Source organism: Dama dama, chromosome Y (genome assembly GCF_033118175.1).
Source record: "Dama dama isolate Ldn47 chromosome Y, ASM3311817v1, whole genome shotgun sequence".
In the NCBI taxonomy this organism is placed as follows: Eukaryota; Metazoa; Chordata; class Mammalia; order Artiodactyla; family Cervidae; genus Dama; species Dama dama.
The window spans coordinates 13,343,235-13,368,978 of record NC_083715.1 but is presented as its reverse complement, the minus strand read 5'-3'; the positions used below and the strand labels follow the sequence as shown (position 1 = coordinate 13,368,978).

The 25,744-nt window shown below is 39.3% G+C and overlaps 1 protein-coding gene across 1 annotated transcript; it reads left to right on the top strand.

Annotated features, from left to right (window-relative positions):
- Positions 1-503: 503 nt before the first annotated feature.
- On the top strand, positions 504-25,533 carry LOC133053597 (eukaryotic translation initiation factor 1A, Y-chromosomal-like). The gene is made up of 7 exons (XM_061138150.1): positions 504-519; positions 2,315-2,398; positions 9,292-9,395; positions 10,352-10,402; positions 14,250-14,331; positions 15,226-15,294; positions 25,466-25,533. The coding sequence occupies exons 1-7, from the start codon at positions 504-506 to the stop codon at positions 25,531-25,533; spliced, it is 474 nt and encodes a 157-aa protein (XP_060994133.1).
- Positions 25,534-25,744: the final 211 nt, after the last annotated feature.

Below are 25,744 nucleotides of genomic sequence, written 5' to 3'. Positions count from 1 at the left end.
ATACAATTCAAACAAAGAAACGATCAGAGAGCAAATGGTCAAGAGCACTTATTACAAAATAGCAAAAGTCTACTCAGTAGTTTGAGTCAGCTCAAGCGGTTTCTATTTGGGGAAATGCATGCGGTCTCCACTATATTGACACATCTCGCTCAGCGCAGTGTTCTCCAAAAATCTATACCTGTCTACTGCAATCTGTCACAGCGTCCCTCACATTGTTGAGTGCCAGGAAGTCAGTGGGTTTGGACTACACGTGCTCCGTAGGGCGGAAGAGAATGTGCTTGGAGGATAGGCCCATAGCGTCAGAGGCGGGGAAAGTGACGTTAACCACGTGACACTGGCTGGGTTGCCATTTTCCTGCCGCTAGGCGTGGCTGCGCTCCGATTTCTCGCGCGAGTTCTCAAGTCGGAGTGTGTAGGTTAGCTCCTTGGAAACCTCGGAGGATTACCTGCCAGCGGCAGCGGCACCGGAAGCTGCTTGGAAACAGTGAGCCTGCCGTTGCAGCTATGCCCAAGAATAAAGGTAATGACTCGGCTTCCCGGCACCAGGGTCTGCTCTGCCGCGGTCAGTGGTAGTTTCTCCGTCGTGTGGTTGGCTGAGGTCTTTGAGCGGACTCCACAGTCCACAGAGGAGCTAGGAAGCGGCTCCTGCTTCCTCCCGCTCTGTAGACATAGCGGGATAATTTCCTCTCCGCTTTTGTCAGTTTTACACGGAGCTGAAAATACGATTAGTTTTGGATTCATGCCAGTTTAACTGCAGGCCGTTAGTAAACTGGCAGAAGGCTACTTTCGGGCAGCTGAGGCTTCGTCCCTGAGGCCTTCATCCCTTCCGAAGACTCTCCCTTAGCTGTTGTTTGTGACACACTGATTCTCTCTTTGGGTCTAGTAAATACTTGTCAGTAGTTTACTTTGTGCGCGGTTGACTACTGGTGAAAAGACTGCTTTGCAAACACGGAGGCAAAACGCTGTTGCACGTTTAGGTTCATGTCTGCCAGTTTACTTTCTTCTGCCTGTCACAAACCTTAACCTTCTTTAGAACGCACACATATCCCAACGTGTTCAGCCTTCTTATCCAGTAAAATAGATGCTGGCACTGTGTATTTCTATTTGTCTTTATTCTGAGTCAGACAGTTCACAAATAACCAGATTTGACAGTACTTCTGCTTGTAACTTCCAAAACGGTACTTCTAAGCTAACTGAAGCAGAGCCCTGGGACAGTCAGTCCTTGAATTCTCCTTTTTAGAGACCTGAGTTGTTCTTGTGTCATGTTTAATATTCTTGTAATGCCTCCTGGCAAACTGGAACTGCTAGGAGTGAGAATATCTCCTTCAGAGTAGCACCACATTTCACATTGCACGGCAAACCTCTCTTCATTATTCATTCCTGACACTTCATGTTAGCTCTCAAGGCTTCCTTAAGGTTTGCCACATTGGGTCAAATTTTTCACCTTTGAGTTCAGTGCTCTCTACATTCCCCAAACCAACTGGCACAGCCTTTCTCTAGCAAGCACATGTTTTCCTGCTAACTATCCAGACAAACTCTAGAAACCTCTTTTTCATAATGTGTTAGGTAAATTACAAACCACTTCTACTTGTTTTTTTCTAATCTATTTAATTCACTTTTAGCTTACAAATAAGTGTGCATTTGTAACAAGAGAAACAGTCCTTGTTTCCTCCTCTGTTTTTAGGAATGAAGTTTCAGATGCCCACATTGGGTTGTGTATCCTGAAGAGAATAGGACTGACTTTATGAATGCTGACTTAGTACAGCTTGGTGCTTAATAGATGTTCAATACATTTTTGTTAATGTTATCTTCAGTCCAGCCTTGGGTGGCTCCCGTCTTCCTTCTGTGGGACTTTTAAACCAGCTGCTAACGCTCATGCCAAACTGAAGACGTTTCTACATATGATTTTTCAGTTTCCATTCCTTTACAGATATATGGAGTAGTCTGGGTTTATTAATTGGAAAGTAAATTGTGGAAGAGAATGTATAGAATCCAGGTTTAAGTGGAAAGCATGGATAATAAAAATGCTAATGGTTATCTCTGGTAATGTGTTATGTGGTTGATATTAGCTGTTAAGCGATTTAGAAGAACGTCATTGGCAATTGGTAAGCGGCTAATCGGTAAGCAAGTTAGGTTAAATTGTAAATCTCTTTTGAGGTCTGTTAATATTTTCCTGCTATTTAAATGGTAACCTGTTTGTGCCCCTGTGTTTTAGTAAAGTTTCAAAGCTTACGTTTGTTTGTTTTACAGTTGAGTTTGTAAACTATTATATAGATGATTAGATTTCAATTTTTATTCACTTTTTAATCACTTAGGTAAAGGAGGCAGAAACAAGCGTAAGGGTAAGAAGGAGAATGAATATAAAAATAGAGACCTAGTCTTTAAAGAAGATGGACAAGGTAAGAATTCTTTACTTATACCTTTTCTAGTAATGTGAATTTCACAGTTTGATCTGATACATGTCTTAGTCATAATGCTGAGGAGTTGTCTCATAACTCCCTTGTTTTTCTTCATCTAAACGATTTTTATCTGCTTATGTGTTTTTCTTTTTGTTTGTTTGTTTTTTTTTTTTTTGCTGTGCTGGGCCTTCTTTATGGCGCATGGGCTTTTCTTTCGATGAGGACAGCAGGGGCTGCTCTGTAGCTGCAATGCTCGAGCTTCCCATCGGGGTGCCCTCTCCACTTGTGGAGCAGAGGCTCTTGGGAAACCAGGCTTCAGTAGTTGCAGTGCATGGGCTCAGTAGTTGCAGCTTCTAGGCTGTAGAGCACAGGCGCAATAGCTGTGGCACAGGGGCTCAGTCTTTGGGAGGCATGTGAGTTCATCCTGGACCAGGGGTCAGACCAGTGTCTGCTGTATTGGCAGGTGGATTCCCTACCCCTGAGCCACGACGGAAGCCCCTCGTATCTCCATCTTTTCCCCATTTACAGTGCCCTATATTTCTCCATAATTTCTGTATTAATTTATTGTACACTATTTCTTTTCTCATGCAGGTTTACAATGTGGCATTTCTGTAAACAAGGTGTCCTGTTTTTATTCTGTGGATAACCATGGTATAAATGACAGTGAATTGTAGTGTTTGGAGCAGAGTAAGCCTGGCTGCCAACATTGAAAATCGCCTACTTTTGCACTCATTTTTCAGTAGACTATGAGAAATCCATGCCAAGACCTCAGCCCCTCAGTACTCCAATGTCACTAGTGCATGATCATATTTAATAAAGTAACAGAATAGTTGACTCTCTCTTACTTGAGTAAGTGCAGACTAAAATAAGAGTAAAATAACTGACTGAAGCACTTACTTTTTCCCCTTTCATATTTAGCTAAGCCCACAGAGGAGATGAAATATGAGTGCAACTCCCATATTTTGTTTATAACTTAGACTCACTAATTTTCAGTGCTTTCTTCTATTCTTTCTTTTGGAACATGCACATTTTCCTCCTACCATTTTGTTTGTTTGTTTGTTTGTTTGTTTCTTACATTTATTTTTATTAGTTGGAGGCTAATTACTTTACAGTATTGTAGTGGTGTTTGCCATACATTGGCATGAATCAGCCATGGATATACATGTATTCCCCCACCACAACCCCCCCTCCCACCTCTCTCTCCACCCGATCCCTCTGGGTCTTCCCAGTGCACCAGCCCCGAGCACTTGTCTCATGCATCCAACCTGGGCTGGTGATCTGTTTGACCCTTGATAGTATACATGTTTCGATGCTGTTCTCTCAAAACATCCCACCCTCGCCTTCTCGCACAGAGTCCAAAAGCCTGTTCTGTACATCTGTGTCTCTCTTTCTGTGTTGCATGTAGGGTTATGGTTAGACCAGCTTTCTAAATTCCATATATATGCATTAGTATACTGTATTGGTCTTTATCTTTCTGGCTTTCTTCACTCTGTATAATGGGCTCCAGTTTCATCCATCTCATTAGAACTGATTCAAATGAATTCTTTTTAATGGCTGAGTAATATTCCATGGTGTATATGTACCACAGCTTCCTTATCCATTCCTCTGCTGATGGACATCTGGGTTGCTTCCATGTCCTGGCTATTATAAACAGCACTGCGATGAACACTGGGGTGCATGTGTCTCTTTGAGATCTGGTTCCCTCCGTGTGTATGTCCAGAAGTGGGATTGCTGGGTCATATGGCAGTTCTATTTCCAGTTTTTAAAGACATCTCCACACTGTTCTCCATAGCGGCTGTACTAGTTTGCATTCCCACCAGCAGTGTAAGAGGGTTCCCTTTTCTCCACACCCTCTCCAGCATTTATTGCTTGTAGACTTTTGGATAGCAGCCATCCTGACTGGCGTGTAATGGTACCTCGTTGTGGTTTTGATTTGCATTTCTCTGATAATGAGTGATGTTGAGCATCTTCTCATGTGTTTGTTAGCCATCTGTATGTCTTCTTTGGAGAAATGTCTGTTTAGTTCTTTGGCCCATTTGTTGATTGGGTCATTTATTTTTCTGGAATTGAGCTGCAGGAGTTGCTTGTATATTTCTGAGATTAATCCTTTGTCTGTTTCTTCGTTTGCTATTATTTTCTCCCAATCTGAGGGCTGTCTTTTCACCTTGCTGATAGTTTCTTTGTTGTGCAAAAGCTTTTAAGTTTCATTAGGTCCCGTTTGTTTCTTTTTGCTTTTATTTCCAATATTCTGGGAGGTGGGTCATAGAGGATCCTGCTGTAATTTATGTCGGAGCGTGTTTTGCCTATGTTCTCCTCTGGGAGTTTTATAGTTTCTGGTCTTACATTTAGATCCTTACTGCATTGGAGTTTAGTTTTGTGTATGGTGTTAGAAGGTGTTCTCGTTTCATTCTTTTACAAGTGGTTGACCAGTTTTCCCAGCACCACTTGTTAAAAGAGGTTGTCTTTTTTCCACTGTATATTCTTGCCTCCTTTGTCAAAGTCCTCCTAACATATTAAACTTTCTTCTAGGCGGGTCTCGTTAGATACAGTTATGGACTTTAGCCCTAAATATTCCATCTCGTAAGAGCAAAGCCTTTCTCCTATGTAACTCCAGTAGCATGGTCACAGGAAATTTAACCTTAGCATTATACTGTCACTTGGTAGGTACTCGGTTCTAGCCCCAGTGCTTGCGCTTAGTCACATCTGACTCTTTTGAGATCTCGGGGACTGTAGCCCACCTGGCTCCTGTGTCCACAGGATTCTCCAGGCAAGAATACTGGAGTATGTTGCCATTTGCTTCTCCACAGGCTCATCCTGGCCCGGAAGTCTAGTGCGTTGTCTCCTTTGCCTCTTGCGTTTGCAGGTGGATTCTTCATGGCTGAGCCACTGGGCAAACCCCTGTTCAGGAATAGCCAGGAGCCATATGTGGATGTTGAAATGAATTGAAGTTAGCATATTGTTCAGTTCTTGTGCATACCTTTCTCTCAATTGAAAATTCTATTCTCTGTTGTTGAGCTGGTGTATATATAACCACCATAAACATTTGTCCATTTGTTTCAGTCATTTCCAGCACTTCATAACAAAGCCATGTAGTTATTCCTGCATAGTGCAAGTCACTAAACACACACACACACACACACACACACACGCTCAGGAACAAACACAAATATTTTTATTGATTATTTGAAACATGATGTGTTTATAAAGATAATCTGGTCTTTGACCTTCATATTTTTTACTTACGTTAGAAGTGTGTTTCAGGGCCAGTCTTTAAATTATCATTATCTTTTCTTTGTTCTTTTCTCCTGTGTAGCAGCCCTGAGTACTAAGCTGGGTTCATGGCCTGTGATGCAAGGGACTGTCCATAGTTGGAATCCCATTTACCTTTCAGGATAATGACAGATGAGACAAGAATCTCTTTGGGGGAGTTGTTTCTCAGTCACTAAGCCATGTCTCTGACCCTTGTAGGACCCCGTGAACGGCAGTACACCTGGGTTCCCTCTCCTTACCATACCCTTGCGTTTGCTCAGACTCATATCCCTTGAATCCTGTCATACCATCCAACCATCTCATCTTCTGTTGTCCTGTTCCCTTCCCCTCCTGCTTTCCCTCCCACATCAGGGTCTTCTCCTTGCAGTCGACTCTTTGCATCAGGTGGCCAAAGTATTGGAGCTTCAGCAGCAGTCCTTGCAGTGAATATTCAGGGTTGATCTCCTTTAGGATTGACTGATTTGATTTTCTTGCTGCCCAAGGGACTCTCAAGAGTCTTCTCCAGCGCTACAGTTGATACACTTCAACTCTTTGGCGTTCAGCCCTCTTCATGGTCCCAACTCTCACATCCATACATGACTACTGGAAGAACTAGAGCTTTGACGGTACAGAGCGTTGTCATCAAAGTAATATCTCTGCTTTTTAACATGCTGTCTAGAGTTGTCATCGCTTTTCTTCCAAGGAGCAGTTCAGTTCAGTTCAGTCGCTCAGTCATTTCCAACTCTTTGCAACGCCGTGGACTGCAGCAAGCCAGGCCTCCCTGTCCATCAGCAACTCCTGGAGTTTAGCCAGACTCATGTCCCTTGAGTCAGTGATGCCATCCAACCAGCTCATCCTCTCTTGTTCCCTTCTCCTCCCGTCCTCAATCTTTGCCAGCATCAGGGTCTTTTCAAAAGAGTCAACTCGTCACATCAGGTGGCCAAAGTATTGGAGTTTCAGCTTCAAGATCAGTCCTTCCAATGAACACCCAGGACCGATCTCCTTTAGTATGGACTGGTTGGATCTCCTTGCAGTCCAAGGGACTCTCAAGAGTCTCCTCCAACACCACAGTTCAAGAGCATCAGTTCCTCAGCACTCAGCTTTCTTTACCGTCCTGTCTCACACATCCATACATGACTGCTGGAAAAACCATAGCCTTTGCCTAGATGCACCTTTGTTGGCAAAGGAATGTCTCTGCTTTTCAATATGCTGTATAGTTTGGTTGTAACTTTCCATCCAAGCGTCTTTTTATGTCATGCTTACGGTCACCATCTGCAGTGGCTTTCAAGGCCCCGAAACTAAAGTCAGCCACTGTTTCCACTCTTCCCTATGTATTTGCCATGAAGTGACGGCACCACATGCCATGCTCTTTGTTTTCTGAATGTTTAGCTTTAAGCCAACTTTTTCCCTCTCTTCTTTCACTCTCATAAAGAGGATCTTTCCTCAAGGGTGCTGTCATCTGCGTATCTGAGATTATTGAATTTTTTGCCGGCAGTCTTGATTCCACCTTGTGCTTCATCCAGCCCAGCATTTCTCGTGATGTACTCTGCATAGAAGTTAAATAGGCAGGTTGACAATGTGCAGCCTAGATATGCTCCTTTTCCTACTTGGAACCAGTCTGTTGTTCCACATCCACCAGTAACTGTTGCTTCCTGACTTGCATACAGATTTCTCAAGAGGCAGGTCAGGTGGGCTGGTATTCCCAACGTTTTTGAATTGTGCACAGTTTATTGTGATCCGCACAGTCAAAGGCTCTGGCATAGTCAGTAAAGCAGAAATAGATGTTCTTCTGGAACTCTCTTGCTTTTTCCATGATCCAGTGGATGTTGGCAATTTGATCTCCGTTCCTCTGCCTTTAGAAAACCAGCTTTGAACATCTGGAAGTTCACAGTTCATGTATTGTTGAAGCCTGGCTTGGAGAATTTTGAGCATTACTTTGCCAGCGTATGAGATGAGTACAGCAGTACGGTACTTTGAGGTTTTGGCGTTGCCTTTCTTTGGGATTGGAAAGAAAACTGACTTTTCCTGTCCCCTTGCCCCTGCTGAGTATTCCAAATTTGCTGGCACATTGACTGCAGCACTTTCACAGCATCATCTTTGAGGATTTGAAATAGCTCAGCTGGAAATCCATCACCTCCACTAGCTTTGTCTGTAGTGATACTTCTAAGGCCCGCTTGATTTCACGTTCCAAGATGTCTGGCTCCAGGTGAGTGATCACTCCTTGGTGATTATCTGGGTCGGGCAGATCATTTTTGTGCACTTCTGTGTATTCTTGCCACCTCTTCTTAATATCTTCTGCTTCTGTTAAGTCCATACCATTTCTGCCTTTTCTGGAGGCCATCTTTGCATGACATGTTCCCTTGGTATCTCTAATTGTCCTGAAGAAATCTTTTCCATTCTTTTATTTTCCTCTCTTTGCTTGCACTGGTCGCCAAGGAAGGCTTTCTTATCTCTCCTTGCCATTCTTTGGAACTCTGCATTCAAATGGGTATGTCTTTCCTTTACTCCTTTGCTTTTCACTTCCCTTCTTTTCATAGCTGTTTGTAAGGCCTCCTCGAGAGCCATCTTGCATTTTTTGCATTTCTTTTTCTTGGGGTTGGTCTTGCTCCCTGTCTCCTGTACAATGTCACGAACCTCTGTCTGTAGTTCATCTGGCACTCTGTCTATCAGATCTAGTTCCTTAAATCTATTTCTCGCTTCCACGGTATAATCATCAGGGACTTTATTTATATCGTACCTGAAAGGTCCAGGAGCAGTCACCTTTAATATCGTGGCTGCAGTGGCTGTCACTTTGATGTTTGTCCTTAGTAAACCTTTAGTAATGTACCTGCTTTATATTAACTGCCTGTTTCTTTCTCTATTCTGATGCCTGCGTTTGTCATTTAAAGTCAAGAAGACGTCATCCCCTGCTGGCTAATGCTTATGTCAGTGTCTTCAACTGACAGTAGAATCTGGTGGCCTCTTGACTATGCTTAGATAGAATTGTCTTTAAGCATTTGACGCTTTATCTTGAAATACTCTATTAAGGACTTTAGAATAAGCATCAGTGTGTCCTCAAGCAAATGTTCGTTAGTGATCAGCCTGCTGTTGATTATCAGTAGAGTTAATGAGGGAAAGGAGAGGCAAGATTTTGCAAATATGCAGCGTGAGAGGTTGCTAAGCCAGCATGTAGGGCGCAGTCTGAAGTGAGCCACTTTGGTGTGCAGAGGTAGAGCATGCAGTCGTGAAGACAAAGACTGAACTGATTTTCTCAAATTAGTGGATGACTTAAATATACCCAGTAGCGATAGCTTTTCGTGGAAATAACGTTTGTGATTTTGGATTAACTGCTTCACTTTTGTCAACTTTTACTTGCTCAGAAAACAAGAGGATAAGTGCATCAGTTTAGCTGAATGAGACCGTAGCCGTTGCTTGAGAGCCTAAGAGTTCTCCCATTTTTGTGGATAACATTAATATATGTCCCCTGAGACAGCTCTCATTTGTTGTCATACTTGAACCTTTTGTTCTGTTTTAAATTATGGTTTGGTCTAAAGTTAGCACTCACAGGGAAGTTACCAACTTAATCACAAGTGTTGCATTTTTAGGAAAACTGGACAGTATGTTACGGTTTTGTTTTTCTTTTTTCTTTTTTGCCCCTTCCTAAGAGTATGCCCAGGTAACCAAAATGTTGGGAAATGCACGGTTGGAAGCAGTGTGCTTTGACGGTGTGACAAGGATATGTCATATCCGAGGAAGCTTGAGAAAAAAGGTCAGTGTGGAGGTATATTTTCCTTTAGTCCAAAGCTTACCTTTAAAACATTTATCTGTGCTTCCAAGTGACTGAATTTGGTGAATTCTTGAAGACTTCAAGAATAGTGATTTATATGGCAATATAAACGCATAAAATTAGAAAATGCTTGATAACTTTAATACTAGGACTTAGATTTAGAAAGAATGATTTGTGACACCTAGACTGGACTTATGCCAGAAATGTTTGCCCTTGCGGAAACAGACAGTGTCCGTGTATGAACCAAATGGAAATGGTAAGCCGTGAAAGAAAGAAAGCAAGAAGAATAAAACACCTGAAGATTATTTTTCAGACAACAGAAGTCTAATTGTTAACTAAACCTAACGTTTGGTCCTGGGTAAGACTTTGCTTTGTGGGAACAGCTGTATGTGTTGTTAGGGACATTTGAAATTGGAACATGGTAGAGCATCTTATTTAGTAATTTTGGCACGTTGATTGACCATATTGTTTAAAAGTTCCTTCAACCCTACTTTTTTGGATTAAAAATCAGTTTTGTTCTCTTGAGTCATTCTCTTCCAGGTAGTGGTTTGGGAACCTGAATTGACGTCAACTGGTAACTAGATGACTATATTTGTGTAGATGACTTATTTTCATTTGTTGAAAAGAACTGAAAATGTCCAGAGTGATTTGTGAATAAAAGTAATTCACGTGACAAAGAACTATGCTCTTGTACATTCAGATGCTCGTAGGCATGAGCACACACACAGATAATACACACATACATGCACATGCACACACAACACACACACAGACCACACACACATACACACACACACTCATCTGTAGTTTTGCCGTAATTCATTAGTAGATATTTCTCACAGACCGAATGAATTATATTTTTTGTATTAAGTATTGCTTTACATTGAACACTATTGTTTGCAGTTTACATACAGTATACCATGAGTTTTCTTTTATAGGTTTGGATAAATTCTTCAGATATTATATTGGTTGGTCTTCGAGACTATCAGGTAAGAATTACGTGTAAGTTTATAATCTTGAATTTAAGAATCATTAATATCAGTATCTAGATGATGCAATAAAATGCATTTGACCTGTTCTAGCCAGTTACGAGTCTCATCCTTCTGGCATCCAAATTTGTTATGATCCACAGTGTTTAAGATGATAGGATTCTGGCTGGCTGACGGTACATGTGTTTTGTGGGAAGACTGGTTGTTTCTTTCTTTATTTTAAATATAATATGTAATAAATATTCTCTTATAATTTTGGATAAATACTAGAGCTCATCCTTCTGTCCTTCTTTAAAGTCCAGGTGTAGTCAGACCTCTGTGCTAGGTTTTCAGTGATTCTGGTGCAGGCTGACGTTTTCAGTATTCTGCAGTAAAATGAGAAGGTATCTTCATATTTTATGATATATATTTCACAGAGCTAGATTATTCATTTTCCTTTCACTTGTCTTTTCCTTTAATTTTTGATGGCGCTGAAGCTCGTGGGATCTTAGATCCCCAGTCAGAGATTGAACCCAGAATACATCTGAGGAAGCCCTGAGTCCTTGTCATTGGACCACCAGAGGACTCCGCCCATTTTTCTTTTTAAATACTTTTGTAAACTACCCTTTGCTGAAATAGAACAGTAGCATATGAGAGTGATTTTCATTAGCATTATTACTCACTAAAAGAAAAATTTAGTAATTTATGTTGGGTTCTCAGTTGCAGTTTTTAAATTTCAAGGTCTCAAATCGCAGTTTGAGAAATCACTGCTGTAAGATGATGCAATTAAGTCAGGCAAAACCTCTAATCTCCAAGGGGGGGTGGGTTTGCTTGTAGGAGAAGGGTAAGACATAGACTAGGTCATTTAGAGTGTATGTTATAAATCTGAGATGAATGCTTAAAAAACTACTTGTTAGTTGCCCGCTATGACCTCAGTGTTTGTACTAAGACTTGTGAGACAGAAGTCAAACCCATCACATGTGCCCAGTTAAATTTTAAGTGCAATAATTCTATTATCAGGTCATGTTTCTCTCTCTATTCTATTATCAAGTCATGTTTCCTGTAAATAATTACGATGTGCTGATTTGTAAATTTCAGTCTTCTGTTTCCCTGTTGATTTTTTTGGTGTGATCGTTCTATTAGTGATTAAAGCGACTTTTTTATCTCCACTAGTTTTCTTTTAAAGAATAAGTTTGTCTTGATTCTCTAGTGAAATATTCTTCACAATTAAAACCACATTATGCACACTGTTTCTTGTCTTCTTTTCACACATGCTACCCGAGGTAATGTCTCTGTTAAGTCCAGGTTGTAGGCTTTCTCAGTCATGCTTTGTATTGCCTACGTATTTTCTGGTATGTGAGCGAACACATTTTCCTTTTTTTTTTTGTACGTCCCATGTTCGTTCTTCTTTGTGTTTTTGTTGAAAACTCAAAAGTGCCAATATAACATGGTGAGACGGGAGATCCGATTTTTTCTCCAGGAGCTTTTTTCTTGCCATTGTTTGTTGAGTGATTTCTGAAACAGATTGTGTAAGGCATGAATCTTTCCCTTGCCTGTGGCTACTGGATGCTTCTTTATAACATCACAGACAGCCCGTGTTTGAGGTTTCATTAAAAACCAGCAGGCCTCTCATCCTCTGCGTTCAGGCCCTGTGCTTGCAGTGGTATACTTTTGATACTAAGCCAGGCGACTGATAGCTCTTCATTTCAGGCTCGTGCAGAAAATCCAGGTGACTCGAAGCTGAGAGGTTAGGAGCATCCCTGAACTTTGATTAGTGTGTCTTCAGTCTTGATTCCACATATAAGTGAGGTCCTACAGTGTTTGCCTTCTCTGTGTGACTTGTTTCTCTTAGCACACTACCCTCCAGTTTCATCCTAGTTGCTCCAGAGGGCAGGATTTATCTGCATTGGATGTTATCCCCTCATTGGTCATAACATTTGCAAATATTTTTACCGATCTAGTACACTGTCTTTTTGTAGTTGTTGTTGACAATTTGCTTTTCTGTGCAAAAGTGATTTAGTGTGATGTAGTTCCACTGAGTAGGTTTTGCTTGTGTTGCTTATGGCTTTGGTGTCCTATACAAAAAGCAAAGAGCAAGAGCGGCACTTGGTAGTTTTGCACTGCGTTCTCTTGCCAGTAGTTTGAGGGTTTCAGGCCTGTGTTTAAATCTCTGATCTACTTCAGGGTAATTTTAGGCAGTTTGTGGTGTAAGAAAGGCGTCCACTATATGTTAAGTATTGTTTTCCCAGTACTGTTTCTTGGAGAGGATATCTTTTCTACATTGAGATCTTGGTTCCCTTCATGGGTTTTAATTGATTGTCTTTGAAAAATTTTATTTCTGAGTGATGAGTTTTGTCCCAAGAGTCCATATTACTGGTGAAATGCCGGAGACATATTGTTGGGACAGTTGTGTTTGGAAAGCAGGAAGTGTGTGTCCTCCAGCTTTATTCTTCCTCCAGGTTGCTTTGGTGGTTAGGATTGTGTGCGGTTCCATATGGCTTTGTCTCTGAAAATAACTGCTACTTGAATTTCTATAGGAATTGCATGGAATCTGTACATTACTTTGCGTAGTATGGACACATTACTACTATAACTGACTTTTGCATATTGATTTTATATCCTGAAACTTTACTGAATTTTTTTCCTTTGTATGTTTTTGTGATCTGGATCATCCATTTATAACCTTGCCATTTTTCATATGTGCTGAGTAAAAATATAGACTCTGTAAATGTGCATCATTTTCATGTCCATTTATTTTAGTTGAACTACATATAACCCCGGAAAGGAATGGAAAAATTGTTAGTTCCCAGTTTAATTCTTTGTTTCTCGGGCAGTGTAACCACAATTATATTAATCCTATAAGGGATTAAGGTACTGACTTTAAAGTGATAGCCACAAACAGCTCTTCTGATTTTTAATCTGCTGTGGATAATTGCAAACCCTTGTTACTGAAATCATATTGTAAAGATAATAGCAGCACCCCCACTCTGTGGAAGTATCTTAGTACGTTATTAGCTAATCTCTTCCCTACTGAGTTGCACTGAGAGTTTTAACACAATACCTACATGTTTTTTTGTGCACATTATAGTTTGAGAAGTGTTGCTTTCTACTACACTGCAGTTTTATGACTGTGATATTTTCAGTTGCCTTTCTTTAGGCCTTTTCTAGGTTAATTGTAAGCATTCAGAATTGTTTGCTCTGTCAGTGACTGGGCGTCTTTAAAATGGAGAAAAGTGAACTTTGTTAGGGCAGTACTTCACAGGCATATTTGCATCAGAAGCACACAGAAGAGCTTTATAAACACACAAGGACTTCACTCCAAGCCTGTCAGGTTTTAGGAGAATATAGGTATCTTTTTAAATCACCACAAACAATGCGAATCAGTAAGATACTCTAAGAACTGTGGGTGATAGAAAGGTTTCTCTTGGGTAACAATACCACCTTCACTTAGAACTACAGTGTTAGAGAGTGAACAAGGACAGTAGTGCCACAGCACTCCCCCCCCCACCCCGCCCCGCCGCCGTGTTTCCTTTTCGTACTTTTGATTCAGTGCATTATATACATCATTTTCCTAGTCTATATTTTATTTGGTCATGCATGCAGACTTCATCACGAGGACTTGTGTGTGTGTGTGTGTGTGTGTGCGTATGATAGAAGGAAGGTGAGAGAATGGTGAGGTTTATATCCTGAAACTTTACTGAATTTTTTTCCTTTCTATGTTTTTGTGATCTGGATCATCCATTTATAACCTTTCCATTTTTCATATGTGATGAAACACATTAAACACACATAAGTGTGAAAGTAATTTATGAGACAGCTGATGATTCTTTGCATAACCAATTTTGATTCTTCCTTATTCTTCTCCAAGGATAAGAAAGCAGATGTAATCTTAAAGTACAGTGCAGATGAAGCTAGAAGTCTGAAGGCTTATGGAGAGCTTCCAGAATATGGTAGTTATTATCAAAGATTTTATATTTCCCTGTCTTCTCATAGCATTTGCTAGTTAGTCTTTAGGTGAAGCAGTTGTTTCAGGATTCTCCCTCTTTATGTATTTTTACAAATATGCTTCAATCCACTTTAATTATGTATTAAATACTTCAGTATATTAAGAACTTAGTAATGGATTATCTTCCTGAAGTATATTCTTTTGGTTGGGAATTGAAAAGTTTAGAGACTCTAGACTTGTATGTAATAATTGCTAAAGGAATATCACTTTTAAACAGTTCTTAAGGTATTCTACATGATTTCAGTTACTCGAGGCTAGCAATTATGGTACTGGTATTGACTTTTATGGAAAAGAATATTTAGTTTCTGATTCTATAGAGTACTGTTATGGCTTTTTGTGGAGAGCATTTTGAAAAGATATCCCTTTTATTTCTTAAAGACAAAAGTATTCTATTTTACCTCTAGTTAGCTTGGAAAGATTAAAGTAAGTTTCTATAACAAAATGAGGAAGTGTACCAAACTCACATTTTGAACATGATAGCAATTTTATTTATTCTATTACAGTGCATTTTATTATAAAGTTATAAATCTTGAGTAAGTGTGAAGACTCTGGCGACAAATAGGCCATTGAAGAAATACTAAGACAACTGGGAATCAGATCAAAACTTACTTGAGAGTAAACTTCTTTTAGTGGTTTCTTTGTGAGTTTGATCTCTGTGATGTGTTTGCAGCTAGGAAGATTTTTTTGAAAGAATACTGTTGAATCAAAGATTGATTCGAAGCCTTTTCTTGTACAGTTCAGTGTTTTAGTATTAATCCAGTATTATTTCTTTAAATATGCAATTAATCTAGTAACATCTTGATTTATATTTAATAGTATGCTCTTGTTGTGTTTTTAGTGGAACTTAGTGACACAGATACCTTTGAAACTGAAGATGATGATGAAATCCAGTTTAAGGACCCTGCAGGTGAGGATTAAGACATTGAGGTATAAGTCCAGGCTGAACTGTGTACGTGTGTGTACTTTTATTGTTTTTTATATGAAATTAGTCAGATCCTTATCAAAAGGTTGAACCCTTCAATTGTATATATATTGAGGTGTATGTTCCATGAATTTGAATATTCATTAATATATTCAGAATAATAATATTCAGAATCCACCATGGCAAACTTTTCAAATTTTCAAAAGCTTTATAATTCTTGTGATCCTTGTTTGTTTTTTAAATCGATTAGATTTGACAGTGGGCACTCCATAATGAGCCTTTATTAAGCAAGGGGGTGTACAGTGATAGTATTAAGAAGTTTAGCAGACAGGTTTAAAGTGTATTGCCTCACAAGGCTGGTACATTAATAGAAATAAAGCATGTTGAAGCCAGCTTGCTGAAGCACTGGAATTTTAGTTCACTGCAAAGCATTCTTAAAATGAAGGCCTGTTTTGTTGCCCGTGTATTTAGAGGTTACATTAATTGTCCTGTATCACTCTAGGACAAAGTTTTGGTTTGGAGTTTGTGGGAAATGGTTGTTTATCTTGGTAAGGAATTAGTGATGATAAGACTCTTCCATGTCTCACTGTTCTGCTATGAATGTATTTAAGTGAAAATTTTATTGATTTTTATCTCCTGACTTTTGAGACAGGCACATCGAGTAATTGGAATGACAGTGTGGCTTATACTCTGGTAAGGCCTGTTAGACTTCTTCTTCTTTTGGTACTTCTGTGGTAAAAATGTACTGTAGAAACCAAACGTGCAAAAACATCAATGAGTGTTTGAACACCAAGGTAGAAGTTCAGAATTCCAGGAGCACATTTTAGGAAGTCTAAACCGAATCACTGCCCTTGGAAACAGATTTCAAGATCTTTCATTTACCAACATCCTTATTAAGAGCGTTTTCAGACACTCAGAGAAATTGAATTTTAAGTGGAAGTGAGCAATCACACGTTCACCTACATTATACAGTTTACTAGTTTCTAGTCAGTCTTTCGCATTGTGTTCATACCAGTCCATACTGTACTTTGATGGATTTTCAGATCATCTAGGAAATGAAACCAAAGCACTGCCCTGGTGGTCTAGTATTTTAAGATTTTCAGCATCCACTGTATGGATCACGGGTTCAATTCCTGGTTAGAAAGAAATGATCAGCAGCCTGCATGTCAGGGCCACAAATAACCAAGAAAACCCAGGCTCTTTAAGATCACTCACACCATGAATTAGAACAGCTGGATATGTACCTTTAATGCAGAAATTTTTACCAGATTTTTTCCCCATATATTTATAGATATTTATACACATGATAAAACTATTGACGTGAATGTGAAATCGCTCAGTGTTGTCTGTCTTGTTGCAACCCCGTGGACTGTAGCTTACTAGGCTCCTCTGTCTGTGGGGTTCTCCATGCAGGAATACTGGAGTGGGTTGCCATTTCCTCCTCCAGGGTAACTTATTAACCCAGGTGTAGAATCCGGGTCTCCTGCCTTGCAGGCAGATTCTTTATCATATGAGCCACCAGGGAAGCCCAGTACTCTACTACTGTATGCATTTTAAAGCAGGCCAGAAACAGGAACTGAAAAAGAATTAGAAAACATTGTGGCAATATCATTAAATGTTTTTAAATTTTTTTCTCTTCCAATTTGGGTATCATTTATCAGAGGCTCTAAATGTTTTACATCAATTTTCATTTTATGTACTTGTGATGCTTCTGTTGTCTTTTATGACTTTGAAGTTATCAATTTTGTAAATGTTAAAATGAACATCTTAAAGACATCAGTTTAATCATGGTTTAAAAAAGGACAATTTTATTTTGAATAGTGAACCCTAGTTTTTATGAATCAGTTAAATCAGAAAGTATAAAACAATTATATACAAAAAAGAATCCAGTAATGAAATCTCTGTTAAGCAGATGTCTTTTAAATGATAGCTTTGTAGTATGTTGGTGGTTCGTAATGCTGACAACACATTTCTTAGAAATGCTATCCTCTCTAACATTTTGTTTAGTTTTGCCAGAGATTTCTTGTGGCTAAATTAATACTGTGGAGGTACAGCTGACAGTTATTGTCTGTGGTAAGCATGTAAAATGCACCAGTTGCATAGGATGTTATTTTAGACCTGAAGGTTGTCAGGGCTGAGCTGGGGTTGAAGGCGAGGAATCTAACCAAAGGGAACACTTGAATACCAAGCCCCACAGACTTAAGCCTTTCCCTAAAAGGAGGAGAGAACAGCTTTCTGGAGCTGTGACTAGGCAGCTCAGTTGGTGAAAAGATTAAACACAATTAAAAAAGTTCGTGTTATTTTGGAAATTTTGTTTAGGTTTTATGCCATATTCACAGTTCTTGCCAGAGTCAGTGATATCCTGATAATTTACTAGAGTGTCACTCCTGTGATCAGATTGAGTCAGAAAAATTTGATTTAGTACTGCTCTTCTGTTTTTAGGGTTAAACTCCAATTAAGATGAATAAGTTAATTTAAAACATTGAGAAAAGAATAGCTTGCATAACATGTGATGTTCTCATGGAGATTCTAGAAATTCAGTGAAAACATAGGAATTGAGAAAACAATCTGGTTTGTGTCCTTTAGTTCAAAAGGATTGATTTCTAAGTACTGTAAGAAGATCCTGTATGCATTAGACAAGAGTTCACTTTTCTGTAGATCTGATGTTCTTTTCACTTACAGATCTGAATTGAACTCAGAAGTCTTATGGATCATGCTACAGTTTGAACTTGGTCATCACCTAATAAGAAGAATAAAACTTCATTTGAGTGTAGTTTAAGAAACACTGTGCCTTAAATAAACACTAGTTTATTTTAATTGTTTTAAAGTATCATATTAAAAAAGAAACTGATGAAGCTGAAGAATTTTGAGTAAAACGTTAACACTTGATTCTTTCATGTAATAGAACTTAGAGGTAAGACCACAATATCTGCTGCGAAAACACTGGCAAGAAAGAAAGAAAAGTTTCCTCTCCCTTTTTATCTCCAGTTAATGGATGTTTTGAATAAATTGCCTATCATCATAAGCCCTCATATAATCTCGTCTGTTTGCAGACTTATCTAGAGGTTTTCTTGAGATTTTTGATGGAATTTAAGGAAAGCAGAAGTATGCATTTGAAGTTAATAAAAAACACTATATTCTTACATATGTTGCCCATGTGTAGTTATATGCTGTTTGGTTACCTGTATTATTTTTAACATTTTGTGTTGCCACTATCATAAGGGCATTTCCAAAGTGAAGCTTGCAGAAGAGAGGTTGAAATCATAATGTTCAATTAATGTGATTAGACCTTGTAGAAATTCGACACTAATACTCAGTTTTCTTAACATTGAAAGTCTTGTTCTGTTTTTCAAGAGTGTTTCTACTTAGCATTTTAAATATTTCTCAAGTATGACAACCATGAAGGATAAAGTAGTTAGATGATCCTTTACATATAAAAAAGATTGTATATCATTTCATTCTCAAAAGTCATATGCATTGTAAGCAAACAGTGCTCAATTTGATGAGTAATAGAATCACATTGTGTGTGAAAATCTAATTTCATAAGTAAATTCTATAAACAAAGATGTTCATAAATTTATCCCTTAGCTGAGATAAGGCAAAGAAAAAGAACAGCCCCTGAAAACTACAAGAAAGTGTTATACTCTGTATATTTTGGCCTTACTTTGTGTCACTGGTGTATTTGTGTGTGTGCATATTTTACTACTTATTTAGATACTAACCCTTGCTTTTTAACAGTGTGCTTTGAACATATCCTCTCTAGTACGATGAAATGAAGTTCAGGGCTAGTTCAATGATCTCAGTAAAATTTTACTCATTAGTAGTGAGAGACCATTCATCAAGTAATTTCTGAAATATATTTCTTCTGAGAATTCATGGGGAATACACATTTAGCTGATTTCTGTAATATAAAAAAGGGAAGTAAACCCTCGGATGGTTTCACCTCACTTTGCTAGAGGTTTCTTTCCCAAGTTTATAAACAGAGTGTGTACAAAATTAAATCCAAGAAAAAAGTTCACTGTTGTGGTTTGTGGTGCTTTATCAGTGGAGTTCCTGAACACTCATATGCTGAATGTATTTGAGATGGAGGGCTAGTTTTAACACTCTGAAGAAACAAACTTGAGAAGTTGACTTCATGGATAATCAAAACTTCCTGGTTATTTAGTCTTTTTACATATCTTTCTTCAACCGTTTGCCAAATCAGAATCTTCACACATGACATAGTAAACTTCTCTGTGGACTTTGTCAAACAAATAAGGACTTGTCCAAGATTTAATCTACATTTACATTGTGTTTGCTAGTTGTCATGGTCTGATTGTTTTACACTTGTTTTTTGGTTTTTGTTTTTATTTTCCTAAAAATTGTGTGCTGATGCCCTAACCCCAGAAGATGATAATATTGGGGGTAGGCCCTCTGGGGTGTCATTATGCCACCACAGAAGAACTCATAGGAAATGAATCTCTACTCTTAAGAAGGTAACCTCAGAGGGTTTACCATGAGCCATCACAGCAAGAACTCAGCAGTTTGCAACTGATGCTAGACTTCCCATGTCTGGAAGAGAAACTTTCTGTTGTTGAGAAGCCAGTTTGTAGTACTTTGATGTAAGAACTTGAATGAAGGGAAACACTGGTGACAACATTTTTTTCTCGCCGTTTAGTAATTTCGAGGCATAGTGTTTCATCATGTGTTGCTTATGTGCACTTTTCCATGGAAGAATTATTTTGATACATGTCATGTAGAAATTGTATAGGTAAATATTATGGGGCCTAGGAACTTTATGCAAAATTGAATGTCCCACATTAATTGGTGCTTAAAATTAAGTGGTCTCTTTTTGTTTCCTCTCCAGTCACATGAAACATTCTATAAGATGCACTGGAGGCGAACACGAAGTAATATTTTAATGGAAACTCGACAGCTTCATTTTGTAGGATTTTAGAGCATGGGAACACAGTTCTTGACGTCATAATTTGACACTACTCTCCTTCACATTTTCACACAGTGAAAACACAGTACTATACAGTACTTCACAGTACTTCACAGTACTGCAAACTGGCTTCTCAACAACAGAAAGTTTCTCTCCCAGACATGGGAAGTCTAGGATCAATGTGCTGGTAGTGTAACTGGAAAAGCTGCTCTTGGAACTGGGCAGCTGGAAGAAGAAAAGAGGTTTTTATTGGTTGGTCTTGAAAATGTTGAGGACACTTGTTTATTTGCTCAGTCATGTCCAACTCTTTGTGACCTTGTGGACTGTAGCCTGTGAGGTTCCTCTGTCCATGGGATTTCCCAGGCAAGAATACTGGAGAGGGTTGCTGTTTCTTCCTCCAGTAGATCTTCCTGACCCAGGGATGGAATCTGTGTCTCCTGCTTGGCAGGTGGATTCTCTTGTCACTGAGCCACCTGCTGAGAACACTACTGCTCACCCTTTCCTGGTTAGAACTCTGAGGTCGCAGCCAACTATATGGGAGGTTGGGAAGTATAATCCAACTGGACCCAGGAAAAAGAGGAACTGTGTTTGGTGACCAGCTAGCAGTCTGAAGAGATGCCACACATTTGAAGAGATGCTCAGTGCTCTAGTGACCAGGGAAATGCAGTTAAAGCTGCATCATTGTACAGCACTATTAGAGCAAGATATCAGGACTGGAGGAGGTGCCTTTCACACCAAGTATTCTCTTCTCCACCTCTTCAATCCATGCACATACTACTTCCAACATACCATCAGTTTACTTTATAATGTTCATTATTTACAGAACACACATCTGAAGAGATGCTCAGTGCTCTAGTAACCACACATCTGAAGAAATGGTCAGTGCTCTAGTAACCAGAAAAATGCAATTAAAGCGGCATCATTGTACAGCACTATTAGAGCAAGTTATCAAAACTGGAGGAAGTGCCTTTCACACCATATATTCTCTGATCCACCTCTTCATTCTATGCACATATTACCTCCAACATACTATCAGTTTACTTTATAATGTTGGTTATTTACAATTTGTCTTCCATTTGTCAACTCCAACAGGACAAAGATATTTGTCTATTATGTCAACGGCTATATTCTTAGTGTCCACAGCGCTGCCTGAATGGAGGTGCTTCAGTTGACATTCTTCCAGTCACCCCGGCACAGAGCCCAGGCCCCTGACATGTGAGAGCAGGGCCTCCTGGTGACTCAGCCCTCAACTGTTTGGACACGCCCACCCTATGGCTCTTCCCAGCTAAGGCCCCAGGATAAGCAATCCTGCTATGCCAGCCCAGATTCCCAGTCCAAAATATCGAAGAGGATAACCAATGACTATTGTTTTCAGCCTCCAAAGTTGCTTTAGTTTTTTAGTTATTCAGGTATAACTTACATTATTACAAAAAACTGTGGAAAATTCTTAAAGAGATGGGAATACCAGATCACCTTACCTGCCTTCTGAGAAACCTATATGCAGATCAAGAAGCAACACTTAGAACCAGACATGGAACAATGGATTGGTTCAAATTTGGGAAAGGAGTATGTTAAGGCTGTATATTGTCACCCTGCTTCCTTAATTTATATGCAGAATACATCATGAGAAATGCTGGGCTGGATGAATCACCAGCTAGAATCAAGATTGCTGGAAGAAATATCAACAACTTCAGGTATGCAGATGATATCACTCTATTGGCAGAAAGAAAAGATGAAATAAAGAGCCTCTTAATGAAAATGGAAGGAGAGTAAGAAGACCATCTTGAAACTCAACATTCAAAAAACTGAAATCATGGCATCCAGTCCCATCACTTCATGGCAAACAGATGGGTGAAAAATGGAAACAGTGGCAGGTTTTATTTTCTTGAACTCCAAAATCACTATGAACAGTGACTGCACCCATGAAATTAAAAGACAATTGCTCACTGGAGGAACAGCTAAAACAAACATATACAGTGTATTAAAAGAAGAGACATTATTTGGTTGGCAAATGTCTGTATAGTCAAAACTTTGGTTTTTCCAGGAGTCACATATGGATGTGAGAGTTGGACCAATTAAAGAAGGCTGAGTGCTGAAGAACTGGTGCTTTTGACCTGTGGTGCTGGAGAAGACTCTTGAGAGTCCCTTGGACTGCAGGCAGATCAAACCAGTCAATCCTAAAGGAAATCAATGCTGAATATTCATTGGGAGGACCAATGCTAAAGCTGAAACTCCAATACTTTGGCCACCTGATACAAAGAGCTGACTCACTGGAAAAGACCCTGATGCTGGGAGGGATTGGGGGCAGGAGAAAGGAATGACAGAGGATGAGATTGTTGGATGGCATCACTAACTCAATGGACATGAGTTTGAGCTAACTCTAGGAGATAGTGGAGGTTGGGGAAGCCTGGTGTGCTGCAGCCCATGGGGTCACAAAGAGTCAGCTGCGACTTTGTGACTGAACAACAACAACCCTCCTTCAAATCAGACATTGTTACACAGATTTAGAAGATATGCTGGACCATGAACTCCAACACTGCAAAGTCAGAAAGCAACCTTTTTATTTAAAAAAATTATTTCAATGGGAAGATACTAAATTTACAATATTGAGGTGGTTTCTGCCTTACGTCAACAAGAGTCAGTCACCAATACACATGTGAGCCAACATCCAGAACCCTTCTCCCACCTCACTCCCCAAAGAGCCTATTGTTCTTTGTTGTCCCAGAGCACTGGCTTTGGGTGCCCTGCATCATGCACTGAACTTGCACTGGTCATCTGTTTGTATGGTAATAGACATGTTTCAATACTATTCTCTCAAATCATCCCACCATTGCCCTGTCCCACAGAGTCCAAAAGTCTGTTCTTTCTGTCTCTGTCTCTTTTGCTGCCCTGCATGTAGGATCACTGTGACCTTCTCTCTAAATTTCATACATACATTACTATACAGTATTTGTATTTCTCTTTCTGACTTTACTTCACTCTGTGGAACAGGCTCCCCTTTGCCCACCTCATTAGAACTGACTCAAATACATTCCTTGTCACAGATGAGTAATACCATAACTTCCTATCCATTCATCTGCAATGAATATCTAGGTTGCTTCCATGTCCTAGCTATTATAAATAGTGCTATGATGAATATTGGGGTACACGGGTCTCTTTCAGTTCTGCTTTCCTTGAGGTGTACGCAAACAGTGAAATTGCTGGGTCATACAGCAGTTCTGTTTCCAGGTTTTTAAGAATTCATATGGTTTATTGTGGCTATACCCATTTGCACTCCGACCAGCAGTTTAAGATGGTTACCTTTCACTCCCTCTCCAGCATTTCTTCTTTGAGACGTTTGGGTGATGGTCATTGTGACCAACAGAGATGATACCACATTGTGGTTTTGATTTTCATCTCCCTGATAATGAGTGATGTTGAGCATCTTTCATGTGTACATTAGCAATCTGTATATCTCCTTTGGAGAAATGTCTGTTTAGCTGTTTTGCCCACTTTTTAATCAGGTTATTTTTCTGGTATTGAACTGCATGAGTTGCTTGCATATTTGACAGATTAACTCTTGGGCAGTTGTTTGATTTGCTTTAATATTCTCCCATTCTGAAGACTGTCTTTTCACCTTGGTTTTAGTTTCCTTTGCTGTGCAGAAGCATAGAAGTGTATGTAGGTTCCTTTTGTATCTTTTTGTTTTTATTTTCATTACTCTGGGTGGTGGGTCACAGAGGACCTTGCTGTGATTTCTATCAGAGAGTGTTCTGCCTGTGTTTTCCTCTTAACAGTTTAAAAATGTCTGGTCTTCGCTTTAGGTCCTAATCCATTTTGCATTTATTTTCTCTGTGGGGTTAGAAAAGAATAAACTTTTCATTCTTTGAATGTGGTTGACCCATTTTCCCAGCACTGCTTGTCCAAGAGGCTGTCTTTTCTGTGTTGTATATTTTCGCCTCCTCTGTCAAAGATAAAGTGTCCGTGTGTTTGTGGCTTTATCTCCGGACTTCCTGTTTTTTTTTCCATTGATCTGAATTTCTGTCTCTGGGCCAGTACCTTACTGTCTTGATGACTGTAGCTTTGTAGTGCAGTCTGTAGTCAGGAAGGCTGATTCCTCCATTTCCGTTCTTTCTCAAGATTGTTTTGCTCATTGGAGGTCTTTTGTGTTTCCGCACATATTGTGAAATTATTTGTTCTAGTTCAGTGAAAAACACTGTTGATGGTTGGATAGGGATTCCACAGTTAAATCTAAGGGTATCAGTGGTGAATGAACATACCAACAGATCGCCTTGGGTTGTATACTCATTGTCACTATATTGATTCTTCCGATCCAAGAACATGGTATATTTCTTCATCTATTTATGCCATCTTTGATTTCTTTCAACATGGTTTTATAGTTTTCTGTAGCAGGTCCTTGGTTTCTTTAGGGAAATATATTCCTAAATATCTTATGCTCTTCATTGAATAGTGGATGGGATTCTTTCCTTAAGTTTTCATTCTCATTTTTCGTTGTTAGTGTATAGGAATGAAAGGGATACCTGAGTATTAATTTTGCATCCTGCAACTGTACTCTATTCATTGATTAGCTCAAGTAACTTTCTGCAGGCATCCTTATTGTTCTGTCTGTGGAGGGTCATGTAATCTGCTATCAGTAAAGGTTTGTTTGTTTTTTCCAATCTGTATTCCTTTTGTGTCCTTTTTTCTCTGTGGCTAGGAATAACTTAAAAACTAATTCTAGTGTGTTTTCATCTCAGAAAAGCTTACTGATGAAATTATGAAGCACTGAGAAATGTCAGTTCTACCATATTCCCACAATAAAATCATGAAGAACATCAGGAGTTAGGGGTAGTTGTTTTGTGTGTGTGTGTGTGGGGGGGGGGCAAACTGCTTAATTCTTTAGATAAATGTATCATAATCAAGGTAGTCTGGAATACTTGTAGTCTCTCCTTCAGTTTCAGAAGATTCTACAGCCCTAAGAATAATGCAGGGCTTTCAAACTGAAACCCTGAAACTCACCACGAGCTCACCAAACTCTAGTAGGGCATATTAGAATAGAGGTGTTAATGTGCTTTAAAATTTGTGAGCTTTATAACCAAATTAAAGAAAGGCAAAAAGTGCTTCAAGATGATTATGCTAAAGAGCCTGCTAAAAGCAATTCAATTTCCATAGAATAGTATGCTTGATTAGGGCAGAGGAAGCATGAACTCTATTAATGGAAAATTTGTTAAAATTGTCTTGGTGTCTGTGTAGAATGCAATGTCTCCTTAGAAATTAAAACAAGCAAATCTGAGGAGGGAGCTAAGATGGTGGAGGAATAGGACAGGGATACCACTTTCTCCCTCACAAATTCATGAAAAGAACATTTGAACACAGAGCAAACTACAAAACAACTTCTGATCGCTAACAGAGAACATCAGGCACCCAGAAAAGTAGCCCATTGTCTTTGAAAGGAGGTAGGACGAAATATAAAAGATAAAAAGAGAGACAAAAGAGTGAAGGACAGAGGTCCGTCCTGGGAAGGGAGAGTTA

Bases quoted from the DNA above. Each gene is read 5' to 3' on its own strand.
- LOC133053597 (XM_061138150.1), top strand. The intron at 9,396-10,351 runs GTCAGTGTGGAG...TTTCTTTTATAG, and splicing joins GAGGAAGCTTGAGAAAAAAG to GTTTGGATAAATTCTTCAGA. The intron at 14,332-15,225 runs GTAGTTATTATC...TTGTGTTTTTAG, and splicing joins TGGAGAGCTTCCAGAATATG to TGGAACTTAGTGACACAGAT.